General features: G+C 46.0%; 3 protein-coding genes across 3 annotated transcripts in view; 2 read left to right on the top strand and 1 right to left on the bottom strand.

The window, feature by feature from the left end:
* Positions 1 to 20305, bottom strand: part of LOC144485677 (uncharacterized) — a 136684-nt gene that overhangs the window by 39218 nt on the left and 77161 nt on the right. The gene's annotated exons all lie outside the window — the stretch shown is intronic.
* LOC144485683 (uncharacterized) lies at positions 2970 to 6480 on the top strand. The gene is made up of 2 exons (XM_078203793.1): positions 2970 to 3070; positions 4364 to 6480. Exon 2 carries the CDS (start codon positions 4702 to 4704, stop codon positions 5539 to 5541), a length of 840 nt encoding a protein of 279 aa, XP_078059919.1. The 5' UTR covers positions 2970 to 3070; positions 4364 to 4701; the 3' UTR covers positions 5542 to 6480.
* On the top strand, positions 15084 to 18651 carry LOC144485686 (uncharacterized). Its single transcript, XM_078203800.1, has 2 exons — positions 15084 to 15180; positions 16594 to 18651. Exon 2 carries the CDS (start codon positions 16952 to 16954, stop codon positions 17705 to 17707), a length of 756 nt encoding a protein of 251 aa, XP_078059926.1. The 5' UTR covers positions 15084 to 15180; positions 16594 to 16951; the 3' UTR covers positions 17708 to 18651.

Raw genomic sequence — 20305 nt, 5'->3', positions numbered from 1 at the left:
GAGATTCAATCCTCTCTGTTTCTCTCTCCCACTTCCTCTGACAGGCCCTGACTCACTTTAAATCTCCTCTTTTCTAATAACCCTCTTTGGGAAAACTCATTTGTTCTCTAATTCCTCCTCATTTCTCCCAGTGATGACCCTCAGTCCATCTCCCAATTCAGTGAATGTGTTAAAAGTCCAAATAATCTCCTTTCTTCATTGTTTAAAATAGGAATGGAGGTGACTGTAATGCTGAGACTGGCAGCAATCTGTGTGGTTGTTCTTGATGCTGTCAGAGTGAGTTCACCCTCACAGACAGGAAGACTGTTCACGGTGATAACATCAAACTGACGCCGGCTGTTTCACTCTCAGGTAACACAACTTCCTGTTTCCCTGCTGCCGGTTCCAAATCTCACATCTCACTTCTGAGCAGAAAATAAATCCAGGGACCACAACCTGGTGAGAACATCTGTCAATGCGGCCTGTATCTACCCAGAGAGTCAGGGCAGAGTCACACAGGTCACATTGTGGTGACATTTACAAATGAGTCAGTTATTTCTGTTCAGAGTTTCCATTTGCAGATAAAACCAGCTGTGTCTGTGGATCAGTTTCTAAATCATAGAAACCCTACAGTGCAGGAGGAGGCCATTCGGCCCATCGAGTCTGCACCGACCACAATCCCACCCAGGCCCGACCCCCATATCCCTACATATATTTACCCGCTAATCCCTCTAACCTACACATCTCAGAACACTAAGGGGCAAATTTAGCATGGCCAATCAGCCTAACCCACACATCTTTGGAGGAAGGAAGGAGCACCCGGAGGAAACCTACGCAGACACGAGGAGAGTGTGCAAACTCCACACAGACAGCGACCTGAGCCGGGAATCGAGCTCAGGTCCCTGGAGCTGTGAAGCAGCAGTGCTAACCGCTGTGCTTCCGTGCCGCCCACTGAGTTCCCTCTGCTCTGATGTGGAGATGCCGACTCTGCTCCCCATAGCTGGGAACTGATAGCCTGCTCCCTTAAATTCTATATCATTCTCTCTATTGCTTGTTTCCTCTGTTTCTCAGCTTTTATCTTCGATTGCTTCCTTTCTACTTTTTAAAATCTTTCTAAATTTTTCTCTCAGTCTTTCTGTCTCTCCCTCTGTACCTCTCTCAGGCTCTGTGTGTTCCTATTTGATCAAGATGTTCAAAATCATGAAGAGTTTCTGATTGATTATAGAAGGAAAAACAGGGAGAAAAGCAGAAAAACCCGGCAGGTCCGGCGGCATCTGTTCAGAGAGAAACAGTTAACATTTTGAGTCCATATAATTCTTCAGGGCAGGAAAAACATGGGTTATCCATCTGAGATTAGGGAATGTGATGGGGCGATTTAATAGAGATGTTTAAAAAGACAAATGATTTATTATAGTGTCAATGGAGAGTAATTATCTCCCAGGAGCAGGAAGTCTGTCGATGGAGAGAATCTATTTCCCAGGTGCAGGAGGGTCTGTAAGCAGATGATACAGAGGTTTAACATAACTGACAACAGAACTGGAGGGGGTGATAAGGAGATTTTTTTACACAATAACTTCATATGATCTGGAATGCGCAAACTGACAGGTGCTAGAAGCAGGTTTAATAGTAACTTTCAAAGGGAATTGGATAAATACTTGCAGAAGGTAAATTGGCAGAGTTCTGGTGAATGGGATTAATTGGACAGTTCATTCATCTTTGTGACATTCTGAATGTTTCTCTCCTAAGGTTTTAATGTTTGATCTTTTCGGTCATAATGTGTCTCAAACAGAAGATTAAAATATTGGGTTTGATGATCTGTCAGATCTCTTTCCTGTGTGTCTGTGTAACTTGCGAACTGGAGATAACCATGAGGAGGAACTGATTATTTTCAGTTCCTCCAACAGATACACCTCAGATATCAGAAATCCTGGAGTTCGCCATGTCCTCATTATTCTCGCCTCGACTATAACAGCTCTCAGTCAGGCCGAGTCAGTCACATGTATCTGTCGTGATGTTTCCACTTCTATTTTATCACTCACCTCCCAGTGACACTCACCACAACACAGACACCCTAAAATATCATTGCTCCCTTACACCTTGTCCTCCTATTGTAATCGAATGTTTGTTGGGCCTCTTGTCTCCCTTGTCAGATTACCTGCAGTTAAAATGACCTCAGAGACACTGAAACCAACCTTTGTGATGATTATACCAGACTCCAATCAGCCCCAGGAGCTGCAGTTGTAAAATACAGTAAGAGTTTTAACAACACCAGGTTAAAGTACAGCAGAAATACAGCAGAATGTAAAATACAGCAGAATTGGAATAACAGACAGGTTATTGTCTGATACTGACAGTGGCAGAGTAACACACACCGGAATCTAAATACATTATATCAATAGACCATGACTCACTCACACTATCAAATGAAACCTAAACTTTGGTTCTGGTGCACTAGATACTGACTGTATTACCATTACATTGGATCTAATGCTGTGTTCGCTAACATACTGCAACGTGACTCTTATTATTTGAACAAACATTGTATTTGTTACACTCAGAGTAAGTCAGTGCTTTGCTGTGTTGTCTCTGTGCTCCATCCCCACTCTGATTGTATTGGAGCCTGTGTGTGTCATTGTTACACTCAGAGTAAGTCAGTGCTTTGCTGTGTTGTCTCTGTGCTCCATCCCCACTCTGATTGTATTGGAGCCTGTGTGTGTCATTGTTACACTCAGAGTAAGTCAGTGCTTTGCTGTGTTGTCTCTGTGCTCCATCCCCACTCTGATTGTATTGGAGCCTGTGTGTGTCATTGTTACACTGAGACTCTGTCACTGTGATTATTGGACAAGCAGCAAGTCACCGTCACAATGCCCGGCTGATTGACGGCAGCGTGGACCAATGGGAAGAGGGGGCAGAGCTGGAGGACCGATCTGGAGCGGTTGGTCCTCCACCAATAGGAGCGAACGAGGGGCGGGGCCAACTTTGACTCGAGCATGCGCAGTGTGAGTAATGGCGATGGAAAACGGTTTTTATTTTGGGCTCGGAAATCTGTTCGAGGTGATTGGCGGTACGGAGAGAGCAATGGATCGTCCAGGTGGGTGGAAACGCTGCGTAAGCATGTTGTGAGAGTCGCAAAATGCGGAAGAGAACTTCCCGGACCCAGTTTGCACCGAGCAGGGCTGCAGCTCCTCATGTTCGTCCCGGGTTAACGTTCGCCATCTTTATTGGGGGCAATATGCAGCAGTGCGCACGTGCGGCCGCCATGTTTGTAGAGGGCAATGTTGTCAATGAGTGGGAGGAGCTTGTTCCCCAGTGTTCAGAATGGAGACAACTTGTCCATCAAACTGCATCAACCCTCTGAGTCCCAATGTCTTATTGATGAGGCAGAGCGGTGACACAGAAGGAAAAAGAAAGGGAAAGTAAAACAGTAAATGCTGGAAAATCTCAGCAGATCTGACATCATCTGTGGAGAGAGAATAGAACCAATGTTTCGAGACTGGATACGCCATAGTCAGAGCTTGTACACGTGTAAACAGAGCATGTAAACTTTGACACCTCCATGTACCCTTGTACACCTCTATCAATCTACTTTGCTCCAAGGAGAATAACCCCAAGTTATCCAGCCTAACATTGAGGTGTATAAAATTCTGAGGGGCACAGATAGGGGGGACAGGAAGGAACTTTTCTCTTTCGTAGAGGGGTCAATAACCAGGGGCCTGGATTTAAGTTGAGGGGCAGGAGGTTTATAGGAGATGTGAGGGAAAGCTTTTTCACTCAGACGGTGGTGGGAATCTGGAACTCACTGCCTGAAAGGGTGGTAGAGGTGGGAATCATCATCACATTTAAGAAGAAGTTAGATAAGCTCTTGAAATGCCACAGTATGTAAGGTTACACATCACGTGTGGAAAATGGGGTTAGAATAGAACGGTGCTTGATGGCCGGCACAAACATGATGGGCCGAAGGGCCTCTTTCCATGCTGTAAAACTCTATGATCACCCACGTTGGCAGCAAGTTCAATATCATCATCAATCACAACCCCCCTGTATCTTCACTCACTGAAACAATCCATTTAAAACATTCTTAGTCAAGAATATAGCCATATTTCTGTTAGGCTGGCAGCGTGCATGGAGATTTCCAGCTCTCTGTGTCCAGGACAGGAAGCAGTGAGCATGGATCTGTCAATCAGCCTCAATCTGCATCTTCAGGAGAATTGGGAGGGTGAATATTAGATACAGCAGAGTGAGAATGGAGGGAGAGTGTGTGGGATGGAGATTTACAGCTTTTGGGGAATGAGAGAGGAAAGAATGTTCCATAGAAACTAGAATTGTCTGTTCTGAATTTCTGTCCTGTACTGACACTGATGAATTTTGTGAATTGTTTTCACAGGATATTAGAAGAGGAATCACACAGAGAAATCTTCACGATCACATCTCGATCTGACAGAGTCACTCAATTCCTTGGAAACTAAATATCCTCAGCCTCTGAATGGGAAGGAGAAATGTTTGACCGGTCTGTCCACTGCAAGATTTTAAGCAGCAGTGTGACTGGAAAAACACCGGGACACAAACACACACCTGAGTGAGAGTGTTCCAGTGCACTGACAGTGGAAAGAGCTTTAACCAGTTACACAGCCTGACAATACATCGCAGCATTCACAGCAGGGAGAGACCATACCGTGTTCTCTGTGTGGACAAGGCTTCAAATGATACAAGGAGACTGAAAATATGGAAAAACCGTGGAAATGTGAGGACTGTGGGAAGAGATACAAAGCGCCCTCTCTACTGGAAGCTCATCGGCGCAGCCACACTGGGGAAAGGCCGTTCACCTGCTGGGTGTGTGGGAAGGGATTCATTGATTCATCCACTCTGCAGAGACACCAGCAAGTTCACACTGGTGAGAGTGCATTCACCTGCTGTCAGTGTGGGAAAGGATTTACTCAGATATCAAGCCTGCAGACACACCAGCGAGTTCACACTGGGGAGAGGCCATTCACCTGCTCTCAGTGTGGGAAGGGATTCAGTAAGTCATCCAACCTACAGAAACACCAGCGTGTTCACACAGGAGAGAGGCCATTCGGCTGCTCTACATGTGGGAAAAGATTCACTCAGTTATCTCATCTGCAGTCACACCAGCGAGTTCACACTGGGGAGAGACCATTCACCTGCTCTCAGTGTGGGAAGGGATTCACTCAATTGTACAGCCTGCAGACACACCAGCGAGATCACACTGGGGAGAAGCCATACAGTTGCTTTCAGTGTGGGAAGGGATTCATTCATTTATCAAACCTGCAGACACACCAGCGAGTTCACACTGGGGAGAGGCCATTCACCTGCTCTCAGTGTGGAAAGGGATTCACTCAGTTATCTAATCTGCGGAGACACCAGCGAGTTCACTCTGGAGAGAGGCCGTTCACCTGCCCCGTGTGTGGAAAGGGATTCACTCGGTTATCCACCCTGCAATCGCACCAGCGAGTTCACACCGGGGAGAGACTGTTCATCTGCTCTCAGTGTGGGAAGGGGTTCTGTGATTCATCCGCCCTGCTGACACACCAACAAGTTCACTAGTGAATATGGGGATTAGATTCTGCTGTTATTGTTTCTGCTCTCAATTACATCCAGGACTGCATTTTGTTCATTCTCACGTTGGTCAATGGGGAGGGTCGGAGGGTTTCTTTCTGCTGGACTGGCCGGTCTCACAACTTTGCCTCCAGTGGGCTGATGCTCTTTGAGTCTTGTTGCGAATACCTGGTTTTAAATTTCACAAGGATCACAGAGTGACAGGGTGTTGAGAAGTTCAGAGATATTTAGTCAGCATTTATTTTTGAAATGCCCCAAATGCCCATCCAATTTCCTTTGTAATTGTTTATTGTCTCCACTTCCTCCACCCTCGTAGGCAGCGAGTTCCAGGTCATTACCATTCGCTGCATCAAAATATTCTTCCTCACATCCCCCCACTGCATCTCTGACCCAAAACCTTAAATCTGTGTCCCCCCTCGTCCTTGTCCAATCGGCTAATAGGAACAGCTTTTCTTTGTCCACCTTATCTAAACCTGTCAGAATCTTGTCACCTCTATCAAATCTCCCCTCAACCTCCTTTGCTCCAAGGAGAATAACCCCAGCCTGACATTGACAATAAAGAACAAACTAACAGAACATGTTAATACCTGAAATCAAACGGGAATGTTTAATTTCTGTTTTAAAGATACTGTGAAGATATTGTCCTGGACAATAAAGGAATTTGAATAACTCACCTTGAGCGTGGTTAAACGTGTTATGACCCAGGTCAGAAACTCCAAAGTGTTTTACAAAGTCAGCCTAGCCAGAAGTTTTGCACTTTGATTTTGGCATGGGTGAGCATAAATATTTCACTCCAGGTACGATTCAAGTGAGCCACGAGGAAGCTTTTATCAAACAAAGTGTATTTAAGAACACAGTTAAAGTATAAGAAGAAAAATTAGCATAACTTTTACCAATTGCAATAAAAAGCAACCATGATCTTGTATCAACCAGCACAGCTAAGTATACAGTTGCAAATCAAATAATCCCTTCAAACATACACCCCGTTCTAGGCTTTGCCCAGAAAGCAGGTATGCTCACATGATGCTGGATTTGGCAGCTTTTTAACACCTGTTGTGAATTAGTCCTTTAAATGTTGAATTCAAACTTTGACTTCCCAGTGCTGGAACTTTCAGGACCTTGAGAGAGAGACAGAGAGAGAGAGACTGCTTGCCACTATCTTCCAGCTGGCAACTCACAGGCAGCAGAATCTTCACTCCACAGAGAGAGATGAGAAACACTGCTCTCAGTCTGCAGTCCAAAGAGCTTGTTACGAAAGAAAACTAAAATCTTTCTCCTGTTTAAAAAAAATGTCCAAAGAGAGCGCTGACCTTTCAATCAGGCTCCACCCAACAATTCCAAAAGGGTCATAAAACTCCAGGTTACTGTATTAGCCCAGGCTGAAAATAAACAAGATGCCCATTACATTGCTTCATTATATTCATAGAATAGAATCCCGATAGTACAGAAGGAGGCCATTTGGCCCATCAAGCCTGCACTGACAACAATCCCAGCCTATATCCGTAACCCCACATATTTACCCTGCTAATCCCCCAGAAACTAGGGTCAATTTAGCACAGCCAATCAACCCAACCCACACAGCTTTGGACTGCGGGAGGAAACCGGAGCATCCGGAGGAAACTCATGCAGACACGGGGAGAATGTGCAAACTCCACACAGACAGTAACCCAAGCCAGGAATCAAACCCGGGTCCCTGGTGCTGTGAGGCAGCAGTGCTAACCACTGTGCCACCGTGCCGCCATATTGTTCTTTGTATTAGCTGAGTTGTAAATCAGTGAAGGCCAGCATAATACTTGGTCTGTGACACACTCCGCCATCCATGAACTTTGTTTTAAAGAAATCTACATTTGAAAGCTCGGTCATTGCATGAAATATCAGACAATAACAGGGAAATAAGAAAGACAGACACTCACTTTGATCCTTTCGTCAGCACATCTGAGAGTTAAGAATGTGTGACATGATTTTGGGACACCGGAGTGAGTGTGCAGATGTGATTTGTTACGTGTGAAAAATAGCAAGCCTAACTTCATGGTGAGATGGAGTGAAGAGCGGGTCCCAAACACACACAGCTACTTGAGACACAGCAGGAAATGAAATGGTTAATGTGGCCAGGGGATTGAGACAACATTGTGACATCATCAAGGCATTGACACACACTCCAGAGAGAAACTGAGTTCAAAACAATCAGGATCCAATTAAACACACTGCACATGGACACAAAGTGAGGAAAATTAAACTAAAAGGAATAATATTATAGATTGGGACAATTAAGGGCTTGGGGGAAATAACACAGAGTAAGAACTGTCCACAACTTGGATAGGGGTAAAGAGAGAGCTGGAGAATCTTTTACATCCATGTTTGATCTGTTGCTTGAAGCATCTGTCCTTATGTACGAGTAACCTAGAACTCACAGTGCTCCTTCAGGAGAAAAGATCGAGTAGATGTTACCCCAGGCGGGACCAGAACAGAACTGGAAAATAACGGAGTGAAGTTGAGTGAGGGGTCAGAGAGAGAGCATGTTTAACAGCTCTCTTGAAAGCCCAGCATGTTAAAGAGCCTGCCAACCCCTCTCACCCACTTTCCCTAAAGTGCATCAATCTCAGCAGGAAATGTCCAGAACAATCAAATATTTTTACTGATAAAAGTTTATTGATGAAACAGAACATGGTTAAAACAAACAGAAAATGACTTGAGGATCAAAGACAACCAGAGTAAAAGGATGTTCACAATGTTCTGGACACAAATGGTTTCTGTTCAGCTGCTCTGTCCCCTGTTCCTGTGACTCCCCGCTTTGGACACAGGGACACTGAACCCCGGGGGTCACGTCACCATCAGCCCCGGTCACCTCCTCCGGTGCCCTGATTGGTTGGAGGCCCATTGCCCACTCCAGTACATTCCTGTCTCCCTATTAGTGCGACGCCCAGGGCAGTTTCCCAACTGGGGCGCAGGCACCATTATTCTCAGCTAAATTCAGCCCTCAGCTCCGTCGCCTGGCTGTCATTGACACGAGCAGGAGAGAGACAGAAAGGTGCCTGAGGCTCAAATGGGAAGTTGAAACTTGTGGCTCTAAACCAACACTTCAACATTTGTCAGTCAAATCCATGTTATTGACACTGGGGGTTTTATGATGAGATTAATTGAAGTGTTCGGCTCGTCAGCAAACTCGAGAAGCACTGATTCCAGATTGTTCAATACTTCTACCTTGAATCACAAAAGCTTCTCACTTTATCCCCTTCCTGAACTGAATTCCATCATCCTGAGCAGCTGTGGGTGTCGCCTCTCTGTGTAAACTCCTGCCCCTTTTTATAAGGCTCTCTCATTCCTTATTGTGGGTCAATTCTTTAATGGTTGAGGATCGCTCTGTGATGTAGTGAGTGTTTATCCGGTCAATCAATGTTTCTGATGTCAGTCGGAACGTCCATCGTTACTTTTCACCTGTTTCTTACTCTGTGTTTTATAAAAATAAAGTTTATAAACTTTTACAGAATGGTCAGCTTTAAGGTTTCTGTAGGTGGTGATGAGGTCATCCAAAGGTCAAAGCCTTTCTCTTTTCTCCTTCCTGTTTAACTAAGGGGTTGTGTGGAATATTCCATTCAGGGGAGGTGGTGGGAATGTCGCTGGCCGAGTAATGCAGAGACCCAGCAAAGGATCTGGGGACAGGCAGCTGGTGGGATTTGAATCCAGTGAATCAATCTGGAATTATATAGTCTCAGAAACGGTGACCATGAAACTATCATCGATTGTTGTAAAAACCCATCCGGTTCACCCTATTAATGCACCCTATTAGGGAAGGAAATCTGCCATCCTTACCCGGTCTGGCCTACATGTGAATCCAGACCCACACAGCGATGTGGGTGACTCTTAACTGCCCCTCTGAAATGGCTGAGCAAGTCACTCCATTCAGGGGCAATTAGGAGCTGAGCAACGTGTGCTGGGGCTTTGCCAGCAGTGTCCACATCCCAGGGAAGAATAAAGAATATTCCACGGAAAGTGATGGGTGATTTGAAATGAATTGAAAGGAGGTCAGGAGGTGCTCGTATCGTCCAGAGCTGCTTTTCAATGGATCCTCCTGTTTAAAATAAAAACACATCAGTGTGTCCCTTTCCCAGACACAGTTGACCTTGGAATATCACAATGCTGTTTTTAAACATTCCTATGTTAAAGAATCAGTCATTTAGAATTGTGAAACAGACAGAAATTAAATGTTCCGTTTTTCTTGGGATCCTCCTGTGCCTGGCACCGGTGTCCTGAACAAGGTTATTAACATTCTCTGGGTTAAAGGTTCCTCCTGGTTCTTGCTGTCTGTTGTGTCCTTTGTCACGGTCGGTACCAGGACATTTCTATTGAAAGGTTGTTAAGAAATTCCAGTGAATTCCAGCCCCTTGTGTAACGTTCCATTTGGTGTGTGTCAGATTCAGAGATGTCCACGTGTGTGTGAAAAGGGTTCTGGGTAAGGGTTTTAACCCTTCTTTCCCCGTTAGTAACAATGAGTCCTGTATTCAATTCTAAAGTATAAAGTCCTCATTAGATATCAATTCTACCTGTTATCTACATTTCACCAACCAGTCTATATTTTCATCACAGGACTGCAGTGGGAGCACCGTCAACATCTTACTAACTGGATCGATTTTATCGAGGAGGTGACGAAGGTGATCGATGAGGGTAGAGCAGTGGATGTTGTGTACATGGATTTTAGTAAGGCTTTCGACAAGGTCCCTCATGGTCGGCTCATCCAGAAGATTAAGATGCATGGGATTCACGGTGACTTGGCCGCTTGGATTCAGAACTGACTTGCACATAGAAGTCAGGGAGTAGTGGTGGAGGGTGTTTTTCTGGCTGGAAGTCAGTGACTAGTGGTGTTCCACAGGGATCCATACTGGGACCTCTGCTGTTTGTGATAAATATAAATGACTTGGATGAAAATGTGGATGTGTGGGTTAGTAAGTTTGCAGACAACACAAAGCTAGGTAGAGTTGTAAATAATGTAGAAGGTTGTCAAACGATACAGTGGGATATAAATCAGCTGGAGATATGGTTGGAGAAATGGCAGATAGAGTTTAATCTGGGCAAGTATGAGATACTGCACTTTGGGAGATCAAATATTAAGGATAAGTATACAGTTAATGGCAGGTCCCTGAACAACATTGATGCACAGAGGGATCTTGGGGTTCCAATCCACAGTTCCCTGAAATTGGCCACAAAAATAAATAAGTGGTAAAGAAGGCATATGGCATGCTTGCCTTTATTGAGTACAAGAGTAAGGATGTCATGTTGCAGCTTTATAAAACTTTGGTTAGGCCGCACTCAGAATATTGTATTTAATTCTGGTTGCCACGTTACAGGAAGATGTAGAGGATTTGGAGAGGGTGCAGAAGAGGTTTACCAGGATGCTGCCTGGATTAGAGGGTACGAGCTATAAGGAGAGTCTGGACAAACTAGGGTTGCTTTCTCTGAAGCAGCGGAGGCTGAGGGGAGACCTGATAGAAGTCTATGAAATGATAAGAGACATAAGAACATAAGAACATAAGAAATAGGAGCAGGAGTAGGCCATCTAGCCCCTCGAGCCTGCCCCGCCATTCAATAAGATCATGGCTGATCTGACGTGGATCAGTACCACTTACCCGCCTGATCCCCATAACCCTTAATTCCCTTACCGATCAGGAATCCATCCATCCGCGCTTTAAACATATTCAGCGAGGTAGCCTCCACCACCTCAGTGGGCAGAGAATTCTAGAGATTCACCACCCTCTGGGAGAAGAAGTTCCTCCTCAACTCTGTCTTAAACCGACCCCCCTTTATTTTGAGGCTGTGTCCTCTAGTTTTAACTTCCTTACTAAGTGGAAAGAATCTCTCCGCCTCCACCCTATCCAGCCCCCGCATTATCTTATAAGTCTCCATAAGATCCCCCCTCATCCTTCTAAACTCCAACGAGTACAAACCCAATCTCCTCAGCCTCTCCTCATAATCCAAACCCCTCATCTCCAGTATCAACCTGGTGAACCTTCTCTGCACTCCCTCCAATGCCAATATATTCTTCCTCATATAAGGGGACCAATACTGCACACATAGATAGGGTTGACAGTCAGAATCTTTTTCCCAGAGTTGAAATGTCTATTACCAGGGAGCATGCACTTCAGGAGAGACAGGGAAAGTTCAAAGGAGATGTGAGGGGCAACTTTTATAACACAGAGAGTGGTAGGTGTCTGGAACGCGCTGCCAGGGGTGGATGAGGCCCATTATCTTTAATGGGCTTTTAGATAAGCACATGAATATGTAAGGAATAGAGGAATATGGACCAAGGGCAGGCAGAAAGGAATAGTTTAATTTGGCTTCATGTTCGACACAACATGGTGGGCTGAAGGGTCTGTTCCTGAGCTGTACTGTTCTACGTTCTATTTGTGATCTCCATTTAGAAAAAGGAAGTGAAGGCACTGGAGGAGGGGCAAGTAAGGTTCACAAGAATAATCCCAGAACTCGAATCACTTGTGAACTTGCTGGTGTTTCACTAAGTTTGTTGACCGAGTGAATCCCTTCCTACAGTCAGAGCAGGTGAATGGTCTCTTCCCAGTGCGAACTCACAGGTGGGACATCAGTTCCCGAGAGCTTTTGAAGCCACTCCCACAGTCAAAACACTTAAAGGGTCTCTCCTGGGTGTGAGTGACTTTGTGTCTGCGCAGGCTGGATAACCAAGGAAATCCTTTCCCAACACACAGAGCAGGTGAATAGTCTCTCCCCAGTGTGAACTCACTGGTGTTTCAGCTGAAGATATTCTAAACCTCTTTGAGCAGTGAGAGCAGGGGAACAGTGTCTCCTCAGTGTGAATGCACTCGCGGGACACCAGTTAGTCAGAGCTTTTGGAGCCATGCCCACAGTCAGAGCAGCTGAATGGCCTCTCCCCTGTGAATGCGCTGCTGGATCATCAGTTCCTGAGAGCTTTTGAGTCAGGCCTCTCAGTCAGAGCATTTAAAGAGTCTGTCCTTGGTGTGAGTGGCTTTGTGTTTCAGCAAGCTGGATGTCCGAGTAAAGGTGAATGGTCTCTCCCTGGTGTGAACTCGCTGGTGCATCCACAGGCGGGATGACTGAGTGAAACCCATCCCACACACAGAGCAGGTGAATGGTCCATCCCGAGTGTGAACTCGATGGTGTGCCCGCAGACTGGGATGAATCACTGAACCCTTTCCCACACACAGAGCAGCTGAGCGGCCCCTCCTCAGTGTGAATGCGCTGGTGGATCATCCGTTTCCGAGAGCTTTTGAAGCCACTCCCACAGTCAGAATGTTTAAAGGGTCTCTAATTGGCATGAGTGGTTTTGTGTGTCAGCAGGTTGGATGAATAAGTGAATCTCTTCCCACACACGGAGCAGGTGAATGGTCTCTCCCCAGTGTGAACTCCCTGGTGTTCCCACAGGGTGGATGACCTTCTAAATCTCTTTGTGCAGTGGGAGCAGCTGAATGGTCTGTCCTCAGTATGAACTCGCTGGTGTGTCAGCAGGGAGTACGACGTTTTAAATCTCTTTGAGCAGTGAGAGCAGCTGAACGGTCTCTCCTCAGTGTGAATGCGCTGGTGTCTCATCAGATCCTGAGAGCTTTTGAAACCACTCCCACATTCAGAGCATTTAAAGGGTCTGTCCTGGGTGTGAGTGAGATTGTGATCGAGCAGACCGGCTGAAGTAGTGAATCCCTTCCCACACACAGGGCAGGTGAACGGTCTCTCCCCAGTGTGAATGCGCTGGTGTTTCACCAGTTCCCAAGAGCTTTTGAAGCCACTCCCACAGTCAGAGCATTTAAACGGTCTCTCATTAGTGTGAGTGAGATTGTGACTCAGCAAGAGGAATAACCGAGTAAATCCCTTCTCACACACAGAGCAGGTGAACGGTCTCTCCCCAGTGTGATTGTACGGTGTGTTTCCAGCTCACATGGGAACCTGAATCCCTTCTCACAATCAGAGCAGGTGAACGGTCTCTCCCTGCTGTGACTGCGTCGATGAGTTTCCAGCAGAGATGGGAACCTAAATCTCTTCCCACAGTCCCAACATTTCCATGGTTTCTCCATGCTACGGGTGTCCTTGTAACTCTCCAGGCTAAACAATCAGTTAAATCTCACACAGAACACGGATACAGTCTCTCCCCGCTGCAATATATTTTCAGGCTGTGTAACTGGTTAAAGCTCTTTCCATACTCAGTGCACTGGAACACTCTCACTCGGGTGTGTGTGTGTGTCTCAGTGCTTTTCCAGTCAAACTGATGTTTAAAATCTTCTGAAGCAGAAAGAACATGGAAACATTTCTCCTTCTGGAATCAAATGTGGCTAATATTCAGGTCCCGATAAATTGAATGACTCCGTCAGATGTTGATGTGATGTTACTTTTGAGTTTTTATCTGGAAATCCTCACCTTCTGATATTCTGTAAAAGGAATTTACAAAAGTAATTATTGTAAAAATTATTGTAAAAATTCATCAATGTCAGTACAGGATAGAAATTCAGAACAGACAGTTCCAGTTTCTATGGAACATTCTTTCCTCTCTCATTCCTCAAAAGCTGTAAATCTCCATTCCACACACTCTCCCTCCATTCTCACTCTGCTGTATCTAATATTCACCCTCCCAATTCTCCTGAAGGTGCTGATTGAGGCTGATTAACAGATCCATGCTCACTGCTTCCTGTCCAACGCAGGGTCGCTGAGCAGAGACTGATAGCCAAGTTCCGCACACGAGGACAGCCTCAACCGGGATCTTGGGTTCATGTCACACTATCTGTAACCTCCACGACTTGCGTGGGCTTGCAAAATCTCACTAACTGTCCTGTCTGGAGACAATACACATCTCTTTAACCTGTGCTTAACGCTCTCTCCACTCACATTGTTTGTACCTTTAAGACTTGATTACCTGTAAAGACTCACATTCCAACCATTATCTTGTAAATTGAGTCTGTGTCTTTATATGCCCTGTTTGTGAACAGAATTCCCACTCACCGGAAGAAGGGGCAGCGCTCCGAAAGCGAGTGGCTTGTGCTACCAAATAAACCTGTTGGACTTTAACCTGGTGTTGTGAGACTTCTTACTCTGTCCTGGACACAGAGAGCTGGAAATCTCCATGCAGGCGGCCAGACAGATATATGTCTATCTGACTGGACTAACAATGTGTGGAATGTACAGACTGGGGGAACAATGGGTGGGGGCGGGGCTCCCGGGTCTGCGCGCCTGAACCCGGAGACGTCACCGCGGAGCACAGTGTTTGCTATTGGCTGATTCAGGCAGGGCTCCATTGTGCCGTCACAATGACTCAGAGAGGCGTTCCCAGCACACAGTGTCCCATTGGCAGCAATATCACTGGTTACAGAAGCAGCACACTGCGGATTGGACACCAGCTCAGCGCGGCTGGCGGTCAAAGCCCCGCCCACCCCCACGTGGGCTCGGGTTCCGCCCCCTCATAGTCTAAATGCGGCAGATTGACCAATGGCAACGCGTGGAGGACCGGATGGGTGCTGGTCCTCCAGCCAATCAGAGTCCGGGCCTTGTGTCAATTGCTGCGTGAGCTTCCATTGTCTGTTCAACAAAACTGATGCGGCTTTCTGTCTGAGTGAAGATTGAGCTTCAGACAGACTAAAATTTCTTCTATCATCAACATCTGTGAGTAAAACGCTTTCTTCCCCTCCCCCCCCCCCCCCCCTTTCCATTTCTTTTCTCATTCTGGGGGAAATTGGGGACTTGCAGCAACTGAAGGGAAAGGAAGTGAATCCAGGGAGGGTGAAGACTCTGGAAAGGTTGGCCCAGGTTTCTCTCTCTCTTAAAGACATTGACATCCTTTGCTCCCTCAGTTGACGCATTTATTTGTCTGGCTAAAAGGATGGTCTATTTCCTAATGTTCACAATTAAAGGGCTGTTTTCCCCAGGAGATATCTGACATTTAAGGGGAGAGTAAATTAATATTGTGCACATTAATCATAGAATCCCTACAGTGCAGAAGGAGGCCATTCGGCCCATCAAGTCTGCACTGACTACAATCCCAGGCTCTCTTCCTGGAACCCCTCAGATTACCCTGATAATCCCCCTGACACTCGGGTCAATTTGGCATGGCCAATCAACCTAACCCGCACATCTTTGGACTGTGGGAGGAAACCGGAACACCTGGACGAAACCCACACAGTGATCCGAGGCCGGAATTGAACCCGAGTCCCTGGCGCTGTGATGCAGCAATGCTCACCACTGTGCCACCATAATGCCTCGCCTTAATGATCCAAATGTGTCAGACTTATCATCAGTACTTTCACAGATGTGATAAATAGTGAGGAGCAAAGCCTCAGATTACAACAGGATGCAGATGGGCTGGTTAGATGAACAGAGCAATGGCAAATTCAATTTAACCCTGGAAAGTATGAGGTAATTCATTTTGGGAGAACTAACAAGACAAGGGAACATACAATGAATGGTTGGTCCCCAGGAAGTACAGAGGACCGGAAGAATCTTAGGGTGCATGTCCATCAGACCCTGAAGACAGCAGGGTAGATTAATGAAATGGTTAAGAAGGATTTGGGATACTTCCCTTTATTAGCCGAGGCATAGAATATAAGAAAAGGAGGTTATGATGGAGTTATGCACAATGCACACAGCTAGAGTACTGTGTGCAAATCTAGTCACCACACAAGAACAAGGACATGATTGGGTCCTGGCGACTTGTCCACCCTTACCCACTGAATGGGGGGAAAAGAAGTGAATCCACTCCGTACATTCCACACATTTTTAGTCCAGTCATATAGACATATATCTGTCTGGCAGCCTGCATGGAGATTTTCAGATCTCTGTGTCTGGGACAGGAAGCAGTGAGCATGGATCTGTCAATCAGCCTCAATCAGCACCTTCAGGAGAATTGGGAGGGTGAATATTAGATACAGCAGAGTGAGAATGGAGGGAGAGTGTGTGGGATGGAGATTTACAGCTTTTGGGGAATGAGAGAGGAAAGAATGTTCCATAGAAACTGGAATTGTCTGTTCTGAATTTCTATCCTGTACTTACAATAATTACTTTTGTAAATTCATTTTACAGGATATCAGAAGGTGAGAATTTACAGACAAATACCCAAAACAAACATCACATCAACATCTAACAGAGTCACTCAATTTATCGAGACCTGAATATTATCGACCTTTGATTCCAGAAAGAGAAATGTTTCTCTGTTCTTGCTGCTTCAAAAGATTTTAAAGATCAGTGTGACTGGAAAAGCACCGAGACACACACACACCCCCAAGTGAGAGTGTTCCAGGGCACTGAGTGTGGAAAGAGCTTTAACCAGTTACACAGCCTGAAAATACATCGCAGCATTCACAGCGGGAGAGACTGTACCCGTGTTCTGTGTGGGACTAACTGATTGTTTAACCTGGAGAGTCACAAGGACACCCGCACCATGGAGAAACCGTGGAAATGTGGGGACTGTGGTAAGGGATTCAAAGTCCCATCTGATCTGGAAACTCATCGACGCAGTCACACTGGGGAGAGACCGTTCACCTGCTATGTGTGTGGGAAGGGATTCAGTCACTCATCCAGTCTGCAGAGACACCAGCGAGTTCACACCGGGGAGAGACCGTTCACCTGCTCTGTGTGTGAGAAGGAATTCACTCACTCATCCGACCTGCAGACACACCACCGAGTTCACACTGGGGAGAAACCGTTCACCTGCTCGCAATGTGGGGAGGGATTCACTCGGTTATCCAATCTGCGGACACACCAGCGAGTTCACACTGGGGAGAGACCGTTCATCTGCTCTCAGTGTGGGGAGGGATTCACTCAGTTATCCCACTTGCAGACACACCAGCGAGTTCACACTGGGGAGAGGCCATTCACCTGCTCTCAGTGTGGGAAGGGATTCAGTCATTCATCCACCCTGCGGACACACGAGCGACTTCACACTGGGGAGAGACCGTTCACCTGCTCTCAGTGTGGGAAGAGATTCGCTCAGTTATCCACCCAGCTGGCACACCAGCGCATTCACACTGGGGAGAGGCCCTTTACCTGCTCTCAGTGTGGGAAGGGATTCAGAGTTTCATCCCACCTGCTGAGACACCAGCGAGTTCACATTGGAGAGAGGCCGTTCACCTCTCAGTGTGGGAAGGGATTCAGAGCTTCATTTGCCCTGCTGAGACACCAACACGTTCATGAATGATATTCGGGGTTGAATTTTGCTGTTATTGTTTCTGCTCTCAATTACATCCAGGACTGCGTTTTGTTCATTCTCACAGTTAGTCAATGGGGAGGGTCAGAGGGTTTCTTTCTGCTGGACTGGCCGGTCTCACGACTTTGCCTGCAATGGGCTGATGCTCTTTGAGTCTTGTTGCGAATACCTGGTTTTAAATTTCACAAGGGTAACAGAGTTCAAAGAATCAAAGAAACCCGACGGTGCAGAAGGAGGCCATTCGGCCCATTGACTCTGCACCGACCACAATCCCACCCAGGCCCTATCCCCATAACCCCATGCATTTAGCTTAGCTGGTCTCCCTGACACTAAGAGGCAATTTAGCATGGCCAATCCACCTAACCTGCACATCTTTGGACTGTGGGAGGAAACCGGAGCACCCGGAGGAAACCCATGCAGACACGATGAGAATGTGCAAACTCCACAAAGAAGTGACCCAAGCCAGGAATCGAACCCAGGCTGGAAGTTGAGAGATATTTAGTCAGCATTTCTGTTTGAAAGCCCCCCAAATGCTCATCCAATTTCCTTTGTAATTGTTTATTGTCTCCACTTCCTCCACCCTCGTAGGCAGCGAGTTCCAGGTCATTACCATTCACTGCATCAAAATATTCTTCCTCACATCACCCCACTGCATCTCTGAACCAAAATCTGCGTCCCCCTCGTCCTTGTCCCATCAGCGAATGGGAACAGCTTTTCTTTGTCCACCTTATCTAAACCTGTCAGAATCTTGTCCACCTCTATCAAATCTCCCCTCAACCTCCTTTGCTCCAAGAGGAACAACCCCAGCCTGACATCGACAATAAAGAACAAACTAACAGAGTATGTTAATACCTGAAATTACCTCAATGTTTAATTTCTGTTTTAAAGATATTGTGAATATATTGTCCTGGACAATAAAGAAATTGGGATAACTCACCTTGGGTGTGGTTGAATGGAATATATCAATCTGGTATCCAGCTACAGTCTAGTGAAAGTTTGGAATGTGTCGCTGGAAATCCCTCCCTAACAGCACTGTGAGTGTACTTACACCTCAGGCATTGTAGCAGTTCAGGAAGGCAGTGTTGGCGCTGATCGTGGCCGAGGCAGCTACATACAGCCACATATTCTGTTATAATTGAAGGACTGCAGATTGAATGTGAGGCATTATGGGACTGGACTATCTTGACCACATTCCTGTGACTGCTCAGTTTCTGCAATCACGGACCATTAAAGCTGCTTAGCAGGGCCCCGACAGAGGACCTGGTGAGAATATTTACTCAGAATGAATTAGAGTTAAACTTATTCCAGGACTGGCTGGTTTCAGCTGGTGAGATACCTGAATCTGTAAAAAGGGGGTCTGACCAATCAACAAACGATGATAGGTAGTTGGTTCAGAGTGTGCTCAGGCATTATTTAAATTATTTTATCATAAATTTGTGACCCGGTAGTCGGTGAAGTGACGGTATACTCCAAGTAGCACTGGACTGAAAAGCAGATCTCTGAGCGTACATTCTAATGGTTATAATCCTATCCAAGCATGGATAGGATTATAACCAGTGCTCAAGTGGGGACCGGACAGGCCTCTTACCTGCTATTTGGAAACTAAGAACAAGAAACTTATCGATACAATGATAAGAGAATAGAGCCAACGTTTTGAGTCTGGATTATACTTCAGAAGAGCTCTTATGAAGGGTGATCCAGACTCGAAATATTGACTCTATTCTCTCTCCACAGATACTGTCAGACCTGTTGAGACTTTCCAGCAATTTCTGTTTTGTTTCAGATTCCAGAATCCGCAGTATTTTACTTTTATGATAAAATGATTAGTTCTGATTGGAATCCCCACGACCCTCCCGCACAACAGAGGGAGTGGTGGCAAAGGGAGAAAAAGGATAAGGATGATAAAGTCTGGGTTCTGATTCTCCGAGCCCATGTAGAATCAACAAAATGAGTGAACCAGTTTATAAAGAACAGAAGTTACCCATCCCTAACAAAAACTGATCAAATTAAAATAATTAGGTTCAGGAATATAACAACAAAAAAAATGACGTTTAAAAAGGTTTGTTTTGTTGTTACTGAACTGTATTGTTGTCATTTTGTTGTTACCACACTGTATTCACCTCAATGTTTGTGGAATCTGTGTAGCGAGCAGGAATTGTTTAAACTAAGAATTTCTTCTTTCATTTTGATCAGCGAGAGGACATTATATTCTGTGAAATCTGCCTCAAGAATAAGGCTGATTGTTCAGTCTGAGTGTGAAAGAAAGATACAGGGGGCGATCTTACCGGCTCGACTCGCCGCTCGATTAGACCGGTGAGCCAGGAAGATAGCGTGTGAGACTAAAGGATTGCTCTCTTCCCGGCCTGTGTTTTGCCGGCTTCATTCCCAGAAAGGGAGTGAAGGCTATTTGCACAGAGTTGCCTACATTACAATGTGATTGGTGGGTTCAGCATGGCTGCTTCCCCCCCTCACTGGCGAGACGTCACATCGCCGAGAATCACTACTGGTCTTCACGAGCAGGGACCAGGTGCTTGGGTCACACTGAGTGTGTTGCGTGGGGGGGGCTGTGTGTGTGGGATCGGAGGCCAT

This window comes from Mustelus asterias, unplaced genomic scaffold (genome assembly GCF_964213995.1).
Source record: "Mustelus asterias unplaced genomic scaffold, sMusAst1.hap1.1 HAP1_SCAFFOLD_210, whole genome shotgun sequence".
In the NCBI taxonomy this organism is placed as follows: Eukaryota; Metazoa; Chordata; class Chondrichthyes; order Carcharhiniformes; family Triakidae; genus Mustelus; species Mustelus asterias.
This window is presented reverse-complemented; position numbering and strand designations above follow the sequence as displayed.